At 38.9% G+C, this 11,621-nt stretch overlaps 1 protein-coding gene across 1 annotated transcript in view; it reads left to right on the top strand.

Annotated features, from left to right (window-relative positions):
* The first annotated feature begins 541 nt into the window (after positions 1-541).
* PROM2 (prominin 2) overlaps positions 542-11,621 on the top strand; it is a 72,360-nt gene continuing 61,280 nt past the window's right edge. The window contains exons 1-3 of the mRNA XM_063445571.1: positions 542-893; positions 3,989-4,038; positions 6,101-6,294. Of these exons, the coding sequence (XP_063301641.1) occupies positions 611-893; positions 3,989-4,038; positions 6,101-6,294 (527 nt within the window). The 5' untranslated portion in view covers positions 542-610. The remainder of the gene's footprint in view (positions 894-3,988; positions 4,039-6,100; positions 6,295-11,621) is intronic.

Raw genomic sequence — 11,621 nt, 5'->3', positions numbered from 1 at the left:
ATTCCACTATAGCCATCGTGTAGATGCAAATGAGTTACTGGAAGCTAAATCGGGATAATGTAACCACTGCTGTGGTTTATGCCAATAGGATAACTTAGCATCTTGAGAATTGTACTCCATATCAGCTAGACACTGAGGCCTTAGCTATCCCAAGGTGTAATCTTTGTATCGCCAGAGGGCCGAGTATGTGAATCCCAAGTACTACTTTCTCATTAGCCCTCTAATCCTCAAATATGTCTTCTTAATACAACATTTAAGTTATTGTTTCCTCTTTCTGGAAGAATTAAGACATAGGGACATGTGTTCCTACAGCAGTAACATTCTAGAACAATAATCATTTTACTGACTAATTTTTTTTCCAAGTAGCGTTGACTCAGCAGAAGACATGTGCCTGGGATGCTTGTGGAACTAACAAACAGGTACATCAGGTTTTGACTAATAGTCGCTGCATTGAGAAATGGGGTAGGAGTGTCACTCTGCTTTGAACTAATGATCTCTCCCAGTTCCTCTGCAACAGCTGGTATTATGAGGAATGCCTCTAGATAGAAGAAAGCATTGGGTAGCTCTGTAGGATGCAGTCTTTGTAATCTGCCAAATATTATTGTGGCTAATGTGGCAGCATTGGGCTTCTGGTAAAATTGGATTCCTAGAAATCAGGATAAGAATCATGGACCTTGTAATTTGCTCGATGCTATGCATTATCTTTTATGGCATAGGGCAGGGGAATGCTCAGACCTGCCCGATTACTACAGACATGGAGATGCTAACATTTGAAGCAGTGGATACCGGAGGGAATATTACAGTTGAGGAAAAAGACTGGGGCTCGCTCTCCCCCCTCTTTAGAATGAGTAACTTGTTTCTGGATGCCGTACAGCCACACCAATTCCCAGAAGGTAGGGCAAATTGACATCAAAATGTGAGATAATGACATGGGATAATAGCATAAATCACGGATCTTACAAAAAATGTATTAATTGTTCTGACTCTAGCTAGAAGATCTACCACTGTCACATAAAGCTTTAAATCTAATTGAGCAGCTGCAAACATTGGACAAGATATAAACAAAAAATTGTTGATTTAATGTCATCTTGTAAACAGACTGTCAGGGCTGCCAGCACCTAGAATGGTCTAGAAGTACAAACAGTGAGTGATGGTAGCTGGCCTTGCAAAGTTATACATGTAAAGAGCAGTGGTGCCTAGCTGTAATGGGAGTACATGCAGTAAATGGTAGGGCTTAGCCAAATGCAGAACTATATATAGTCACATTATCAGTAACTTACCTTGAATGGTATGTAGGGAAAGTGGGTTGGTATCGCTATTTAGTTATCAATACTAGCAAGTATCCTGCAGAAATACAATCTAAAAAATGTAAATGAGACAGAACGCAAATAGCGTAATAATAATGCAAAAACACCAATAAAATGATGGGGTAATAATTGCACTCACAAAAGTGAATTTGATTGCAGGCACATAAAAAAATACTTAATCGTGGGAAACTTTCTTATTTTCTTTTTCTTTATAGTCAAAACATAAAAGGAAGAAAGAGAGACAAATACATAGTGTAATATAGATTGCACTCGCAGGAGAAAAGTCCAAATCAGGCACATCAAAACCATTCTCTGGAATCAGGACCTTGCTGGGGTTCTTGGAGAAAATAATAGTGTAGCAGCAATTTGGACGAAAAGTTAGAAAAACACACTGGTACAAAATAAAATAATAAAACACTAATACAAAACAAACTCTATAGAAGTCTCAAGCCCTACATGTTTTATCCAATGCAGGACTTCCTAAGGGAAATCTGTAAAATAGGTATCCTTGATTGACTGATGGCATTTCGGAAAGGGGCGAAACTGGAAATTTAAATTGGAAAAGCGTAGAGACCTATTTTACAGATGCCCCTGAGGAAGTCCTGCGTAGGGCTTGAGACATCTATAGTGTTTGTTTTATACTAGTGCTTTATTATTTTATTTTTTTATCAGTGTGTTTTTCTAACTTTTTGTCCAAATTGCTGCCTTACTATTATTTCCTCCAAGAAACCAAGGTCCTGGTTCCAGAGAGTGATTTTGATGTGCCTGATTTGGATTTTTATCCAGTGAGTGCAATCTAATAAAGCAGAAATACAATCTAAAAAATGTAAATGAGACAGAACGCAAATAGCGTAATAATAATGCAAAAACACCAATAAAAGGATGGGGTAATAATTGCACTCACAAAAGTGAATTTGATTGCAGGCACATAAAAAAATACTTAATCGTGGGAAACTTTCTTATTTTCTTTTTCTTTATAGTCAAAACATAAAAGGAAGAAAGAGAGACAAATACATAGTGTTATATAGATTGCACTCGCAGGAGAAAAGTCCAAATCAGGCACATCAAAACCATTCTCTGGAATCAGGACCTTGCTGGGGTTCTTGGAGAAAATAATAGTGTAGCAGCAATTTGGACGAAAAGTTAGAAAAACACACTGGTACAAAATAAAATAATAAAACACTAATACAAAACAAACTCTATAGAAGTCTCAAGCCCTACATGTTTTATCCAATGCAGGACTTCCTAAGGGAAATCTGTAAAATAGGTATCCTTGATTGACTGATGGCATTTCGGAAAGGGGCGAAACTGGAAATTTAAATTGGAAAAGCGTAGAGACCTATTTTACAGATGCCCCTGAGGAAGTCCTGCGTAGGGCTTGAGACATCTATAGTGTTTGTTTTATACTAGTGCTTTATTATTTTATTTTTTTTATCAGTGTGTTTTTCTAACTTTTTGTCCAAATTGCTGCCACACTATTATTTCCTCCAAGAAACCAAGGTCCTGGTTCCAGAGAGTGATTTTGATGTGCCTGATTTGGATTTTTATCCAGTGAGTGCAATCTAATAAAGCTGTGTCATTTTATTTGGGAATACTACACTATGTATTTGTCTCTATTCCTTCCTTTTATGTTTTTAACATAAAGAAAAAGAAAATAAGAAGGTTTTCCACGATTATGTCTTTTGTACGTGCCTGCAATCAAATTCACTTTTGTTAGTGCAATTTTTACCCCATTCTTTTATTGGTGTTTTTGCATTATTACGCTATTTGCATTCTGTCTCATTTACATTTTTTAGATTGTATTTGTATATGGCTTTAAAGAAGACATGAGGAGTCTTCTTAAAATCTCAGAATTTTAAGGGTAAATCTTTGTATTATTTTTACCCACTTTTCTATGGTGGTCACTGTATTGTATTGTGGTGTAACTTTTTTTTGTATCACTTATCATGCAGAAATGTATGAACAGTAGATGTCAATGTATCTATCATGTGAACATGGCCATTGGGGTTCATAGTGTATCCTTGTATAGTTAAGAGGACCATGAACATCAATGCCTGGTGTTGCTGTTCAGTGATCATTAGTACCTGGCCAAGTAATAAAATAAATAGGTTATTGTGACTGTCAATAAGGAGGTTTACCATGTGAGATTAATAGGTGCATATTGTTGATGGTGTTAGTGGGTATCAGGGTATATTGCACTAGTATAATCCAAGGATAGATCTGACTGCCATTCTGAAGGTCAGGAAGGAATTGTTTCCTAGTGTGTTGCAAAACTGAAGGAGTTTCAAACTTTTTTTTTTTGGCCTTCTTTTGACTCAACAGCAAAAACTTATACGAGAAAGACTGAACGTGGTGGACACAAGTCTCTTTTCAGTCTATGGAACTATGTCATCAGCTCTTGTACTCAAGTAGTCGGTACAGAAACATAAATATGGATCTTGAGGACCATTAAATTAGTGTGAAGGCTTCAGTGACCTTGGTAATCTGGCAATATCTACTAAGAGTGTAGAAAAATAGTGAATCCTTAATATGTGGAACAGTACCTCTTGTATATGACAAATTGAGTAATATTGTCTTTGTCTACGCAATCTATGCCAAAACCCAAACCCTGAAGCTCATTATTCACAGTATGCTTACTAAGGACTATATATATATGCTTTTTCTCTTATCATTCTTTTCAGATATGCTGCGTGTGGCATTAACAAATTCCTCATCTTTGCAAACATCGAGGGTGAGTAAAGAATGCTACAAGTTCCCATTACTAAAACCAGAGGAGACCTGCAGTAAAGCCCACACAAACAATGGTTCTCTAAATTAGGATCTCATTCCCTGCGTCCTGTATCACAGTTAATATGCTGGCTCATTAGACTCGGGAGAATATAAATGTACATCTCGTGTAAATTCATTACTATATTACAATTCAGTACTTCTGCTAGAATCAGTATATTTCACTCCTAAGTAACACATTATAAATAAGTATTCTCTAACTGAATTAACACAATTGAAAGGAGCCAACTGATCCAAGAGCAGATAAAACAGCAAGCTCACTGAAAGTCTGTTGGTTTTACCAAGTTTGTCACAAGATTCCGGAAGGTCCACACTTATGGCCTTTGTACACCATTAAAGGAACAAACCAATTTTCAGAATCACTACACCCCACTGTAGGGGTTATGGTGCAATGAGTGTCACGGTAAGATGTCACACCATTTTAGCACAATTTGACAACTTATCTGGATCCTGCTGGGCTCCTGCAGCAGCAAGCTGGATGTCTCTGTTGAGTAAGGCACAACCAATGCAGGACCACCCTTGCTGGCTGAGTGCTCTTTGCTGACATTCTCAGCCAATGAGTGCATTCCCGCATAGTTCTGCTTTGTTCTATACATCAATCTGGGCTTCTTTTACTGGAGAAGAACGAATGCAGAGGATGCGGGAGAGTTGAGAAAACTATAGAAATAGAGGGTAGAAGTCAATATTAGGCATGTGGATATTTGTTTAATTTTAATTTAAAATGAATTAATTTTCTAATTTTGGTTCTTCTGAAATTTAGAAAACATCAATTTGTTTAAAGTGAATTTCATTAAAAAAAAGTGTTAATTTCCGAAATTCAGAAGTTCATTATTCCCTATGTAGAATTAATGAAGGTGGCAGCCACACAGTACCAATTTAGGGAGTTATCTGTTAAACTGCTGAAAGATTAAAATAGAAAGAAAAAAAAACTTTTCCTCATTTTGCTCTTTCAGCTGTATAGTGGATAACTCCCTAATTTGATATCCTTACAGGGCATCAACATAAAGATCCCAATTACCAAATAAGGGAGTTATCTGCTAAACACCACCCTATTTTACCCTAATGCACCTTAATTTAGTTATATGGTATGAGTATTACGCTATGTGTTTTTCCCTCTCTCTTTTTGCCCTGTTATTTATGTTATATACTTTTATAAGATTTGTGGAATCTGTGTATGTTTTATATATTTTTCCTTTTTACCTTATACTATATACCACTATGCTTGGTGAATTTTTATAGTGCTGTGCCCTCTTTATAGATTTGTTCATGTGTACCCTAATTTGGTATCCTTCAATATGGCAATCCCACGTAAAAGTACCAATATAGGGAGCTATCTGGTAAACTGCCAACAGGGCAAACTAAAAAAAACAAAAACTAAAAATGTTCTTAATTTTGCTCTTTCAGTTCTATAGTAGATAGCTCACTAGTTTGGTTTCTTTTGGTATTAGTCCCATATAAGGCTACCAATTAAGGGATTTATCTTCTAAACTTCTGAAACACCGATATTAAGAAAAGGCTTTTCTAAATTTTGCTCTTTTCGTTGTTTAGTAGGTATAATTAACTCCCTAATTAACAATCCTTATCAAAACAAATAGATCAAAAATAATTTGTTTTGATTTGTTTCAAATCCGTACCTTTTTTGTTTTTTTATGCTTTTCATGATTCAAAAATTCGAACACTTCCGAATTGACGAATTAAGATGAAATTAGATGCAGAATTCTTGGCATTTTGTAAGATATGGTGTCGTATTAAATCACCATGGAAACAAAATAAATGTTCCTACTGATTGTTCCACTATTCCAACTTTGCCCCCAGAATTGCTCTTCTTAGGTAATTCACTATGAGCAAGCTGTTCTTTGCAATATTTATTAAATCTTGGAGATGGATGAAATAACGAAATTGCGTATCTTTTTTCCTACCAAACTATGACACTGACTAGCACCTCTATCTACCGGAATGTAAAAACTTTAGAGCACATGGTGATATTTGTGATGTTCTCTCCCTAGGTGGTAAAATATGAGGCAGGGTATGTTACCTGCGCTGTGATTGCGGTTATCTTCATAATCTTTATGCTGGTATTCGGGATTACTTACTGTACATACCAGTGCCGAGGGAGAAGGATCTTCGCCAGTTGTGATGGAGTGTTCTGCCAGCGTACACCAATTTTCCTGGGCCTCATTATGACCTGCTGTATTTTGTTGTAAGTTTTCACTTGGCCCTACAAAAATGTCCTTTCCAGCAAGTTATTAGCCTTTTTCTTCTTCAGAATATGAATTGTCAATCACAATTTGGTTGTTAAACAGAAAGAGCTTACCTCCCCAAATGTCATAAAGAGGGGCATTTGTGTTTTAGGAACAGTGATTAGAGTCATATATTTATATATATTCAATGTTCAGGATTAAGTAATATGCTTTTTATGTCCTCCCCAATCCCAAGATTTAAAAGTAATTGTAATGTTATGAGAAGTTCTGGAGAACTGACCTAGAAGTAGATTTTCACATTCTTCATCTATCGAAGAATTATACACATTTCCTTTTCAACTACCCACAGTTCAAGAGATTATCATTCTCTGAATGCCTTTAACTTTGCTGTGTGAATACTTGATAATAATCTAAAATTTATTGTTACATGTTTTTGTTATAAATATGTTTGTCATCAATGTAAAAAAAAAAAAAAAATCACAAAATAGGAATTATTTGAAGCTCTCTGCAGAGCTTCTCTCAAATAATCAATATAATCAACCAAATTAAATCACAGTAATATTGCAGATAATTTGGTGGTGCTCACATTTTTGGGAGTATTTTACACATTGCACTTTCATTTTGATACCTGCTAGTGAGGACATAAACCATCGGTGGTGCTCATTAAAATATAGTTTATTACTAGTTTGTTAAAGGGACACTATAGTCACCTGAACAACTTTTGCTTTATGAAGCAGTTTTGGTGTATAGAACATGCCCCTGCAGCCTCACTGCTCAATCCTCTGCCATTTAGGAGTTAAATCCCTTTGTTTATGAACCCTAGTCACACCTCCCTGCATGTGACTTGCACAGCCATCCATAAACACTTCCTGTAAAGAGAGCCCTATTTAGGCTTTCTTTATTGCAAGTTCTGTTTAATTAAGATTTTCTTATCCCCTGCTATGTTAATAGCTTGCTAGACCCTGCAAGAGCCTCCTGTATGTGATTAAAGTTCAATTTAGAGACTGAGATACAATTATTTAAGGTAAATTACATCTGTTTGAAAGTGAAACCAGTTTTTTATTTTCCTGCAGGCTCTGTCAATCATAGCCAGGGTAGGTGTGGCTAGGGCTGCATAAACAGAAACAAAGTGATTTAAAGGACCACTCTAGTGCCAGGAAAACATACTCATTTTCCTGGCACTAGAGTGCCCTGAGGGTGCCCCCACCCTCAGGGTCCCCCTCCCGCCCGGCTCTGGAAAGGGGAAAAGGGGTAAAACTTACCTTTTTCCAGCGCTGGGCGGGGAGCTCTCCTCCTCCTCTCCGCCTCCTCCGCCCCGTCGGCTGAATGCGCACGCGCGGCAAGAGCTGCGCGCGCATTCAGCCGGTCGCATAGGAAAGCATTTATAATGCTTTCCTATGGACGCTTGCGTGCTCTCACTGTGATTTTCACAGTGAGAATCACGCAAGCACCTCTAGCGGCTGTCAATGAGACAGCCACTAGAGGATTAGGGGGAAGGCTTAACCAATTTATAAACATAGCAGCTTCTCTGAAACTGCTATGTTTATAAAAAAATGGGTTAACCCTAGCTGGACCTGGCACCCAGACCACTTCATTAAGCTGAAGTGGTCTGGGTGCCTAGAGTGGTCCTTTAACTCCTAAATGACAGTGAATTGAGCAGTGAAATTGCATGGGAATGATCTATACACTAAAACTGCTTTACTTAGCTAAAGTAATTTAGGTGACTATAGTGTTCCTTTAACTGGAGTTGTCTGTATATCGTGGTAAAGTGTTTGAATGAGCAATACTTTGTCAGTCAGTGTATATTTTCTTTGAGATTTTCTTGAGATTATTGCTGCACTACTGTTTCCCTGTAAAGATGCTGCTGCACAGTGCTATACGGCTTATTTTTGTGAGAAAGTGTTCATCGGCACATCCCGGAAATAAGACATCCCCCGAAAACAAGCCCTAGGATATTTCAGGGGATGCTCGTAATATAATTTTCCCTGAGCATAGATTCGCGGGATTCCATGTGCTAGTAAACTAATCTATATTCGGGAAATTCCCCTTACATAGACCTGCTTTCATGCACATGCTTGCTACCATTTCCCCCCCGAAAATTAAGACATCCTCCCCAAAATAAGCCCTAGTGCATTTTTTTGTAGCAAAAATTCATTTTAAAAGGCCGGTCTTAGAAAGCAGACTTGTACTTAATGTGGAAAGCATTAAAGGTCAGCAGACTTGTACTGCATTACATTTACAGCTTCCCTAGTTCTGATTGGTTAGTAGACACTCTGTGCCTTTTGAATGAGGGTCTACTGTTGAACACCACTTTTTAGTTTTGTAGAACTGCATTTGATGTATGTGCTAATGCCAAATTAACTATAGTTTCCATTTTGAGACCCTCTACATCTGTCTGTCTATCCATGCATCTATTTTCTTTTTATATACTGCTTCCATCCACTGCATTTGTTAATAGATTTGGTGGTTCCCTACTATAATGGCCAGACAGACAACGAGAGACAGACAGACTGAGCAGCAGCGAAAACTAGAAACTTGTAATATGTATGAACTTTGTTCCTTTTCCTTTCTCCTGGAACTATGAATAAACTTCCTGATTTAGCTGGCATGGAAGTAAGCATCAAGTCTCATTACTCCTGCAACAAAGAGCTGGTGCTGTAAGGGAGGCAATACGATCTGTCACCTGACTCCATTTCAAGCCTACTGTCATGTCATCTTACCTCCAAAGATCCTTAGAGCCATTTAGAGCATGTTAATGCACCTGAAGCACTTTGGAAACAGAATTTGCGCAGTGGAACTAGAATCTTTTAAAACCCCTTTTCTGCAAGAGTGAACAGCTTCTGCAGGAAATAGATTAAGGTTATGTCCAACACTGTGTCACTTGCATTGTGATGCTATACTTAAATGCACTAATGCATAACAGCAATTAATATTCAATATTACTAATTGATTAAACCCACAGCAGGTCAGCGAAACCCAACAATTAGGCCTCCTTTAAGTGACTATTGTGGGGTCGGACATGATTTTGTAGATATGAGCCTGTTTATATCATTCATGGAAAGTATGGCCCAGTAAAACGATGCAGGGTCTTACAAACAAGCAAAAACATAGGAAACACTTTAACAGGATTTTACTGGGTGTTATGGAGAAAATTCTCAAGTAAATGACATGATCTGTCCATAGTTCAACTGCCAAATCATGTTTTCAAATCTCATACCATGAAGTGAAGAACACGATTCATTGCATGCTTGGAATAACACTGCACTCTTGGCATTGTTGAGACATGTCTGTTTCTAAAAGTCACTCACTCGAGCAGAAACTGCTATTTGCAGCTATTACTATTTTTAATACAGCTTTGTACAAATAATAATAATGCATGAACAGCATGATTCTGTCTTCCCAACTCTTCTGGCAGTATATAATCCACTGACAATATATCAGTCCACTGGCAGTGTATCACTCCTGTGACAGCATATCACTCCTCTGACAACCAGTGACGGAACTAGCATGGTCACAGGAGTTACAGCTGCGATCGACCTGTCAATCCAGGGGGCCTGGCTGCCCTGTGGACACCTGCTGATGCACTGGCCCATTGAGATAACGGAAATTTCCAGGTCAGCCGGTGCTCGGCCGCACCAGCCTGGGGTGCACAGTCATCCGGTGACTGGCAGGGGGGGAGCGCACAGCTCAGTGCTCCCTCTCTTGCCAGTCACTGCATGTAGCATGATCGAACGGACCATGGCCTGACTGACTGGAAGTGCTCACTGAGAGCAGCAAGTACTTCCTGTCAGATTGGGTATTATGGTCTGCTCCGCCACACTACATGGAGATGAGCAGGAACAGGATGCACAGGGGGATGAGACACATAAAAGGTTTGGGGGAGGATGAGACACATGGAGGATTTGGGGGGAATGTGACACATGGAGGAGCTGCGGGAGATAATGAGACAAATGGGGGACTGGGGGGGGGAGAATGAGACACATGGTAAGGCTGGGGTGGAATGAGGCATATAGATGGGCCTGGGGGAGAATTAGACACATAGAGGGGCTGAGGGGGATGAGACACATGGAGAGGTTGTAGGGGTTGGGACACATGAAGGGGCTTGGGGAGAATGAGACACATGGAGGGGCCGGGGGAGAAATGAGACACATGGGGAAGCTGTGTGGGGAGAATGAGACACATGGGGGGGGGGACAATTTTCCCACTGGGATACAGTGGTGTATATGTAAAGTATGTCCCTTCGTTGACAGTATATCACTCCTCTGACAGCATATCAGACATATCTCATATATCAATATTTTACATATGAGTCAGACATGCTAAACAAGCTGCTCGCCAGCACTCAGCACATTAATAATATGGGCAAAATTGATATAAGCAACCTGTAAGGAAGTGTTCCAGCTGTCTGATTGTCTGTCTTATAGCATCTATTATGTTTTACAAATTGCAGCAGCTACAGCCCACTCATAAATGATGCTTTCAATACTGAAAACAATTTTATTGATATAAAGAACCAGGTATGGCACTGTCACTTTAGAGTATACTGTAGATTTGTTATGGTAAATGCTGATTGGTCTGATTCAGGATGTTTCATATTATGTTTGTTTATCAGTCAATGGACGAAAGGGGGAGCCGATATCCTCACAGCCAATATCCTCATATGTCCAGGTTCGAAGCCATGAGCTTCTACCCCTGTGGCACAGGATGGTGCTTAGCAATAGTTCTGGCTTTTTATATTCAGTTTTTAAATACTCTTTACTATCTGTTTCCTATCCCTCTTCACTATACCATGCCTATAGTGGTATTATTCACATTGACTTATTTTTCTCCTGGTCAAGTGAGTGGCCTTAATGCACACTCCTCATTATGGGATGTAAAACTACTGGCCATGCTTCTGCCCACTTTTGGGTGGATGCAAACCATAAACAAATACCATCCAGATAGAGAGTATTGTCTTAGTGAGGGGAAGCCGGGCATGATCCGGCTGAGAAGGGCAGCTTCTCCCTTATGGATAACTTACACATACATAGCCTAAGTGTTTTCCCCTATAGACCCCCATGAAGATACTTAGTTACAATGTCAGAGGACCAAATCTCCCTGTGCAGAGACATCACTTATACAGAGACCTTAGATCCCAGGGGTCAGACATTATCTGCCTACAGGAAACTTATTTCAAACTTAATGACCACCCAATGACCACCCTCTCCTTATCAATACCACTCTATGTCACCCACGAAATCCAAGAGCATCAACTAAGCTCATGCGACATTGATACAGGAGGAAGATATATTATACTAGTAGGGAAGCTCAATAACATTCCATACAC

This window comes from Pelobates fuscus, chromosome 3, assembly GCF_036172605.1.
Source record: "Pelobates fuscus isolate aPelFus1 chromosome 3, aPelFus1.pri, whole genome shotgun sequence".
In the NCBI taxonomy this organism is placed as follows: Eukaryota; Metazoa; Chordata; class Amphibia; order Anura; family Pelobatidae; genus Pelobates; species Pelobates fuscus.
Note: the sequence above shows the minus strand (reverse complement) of the source record. Positions and strands in the feature narration are given on the sequence as shown.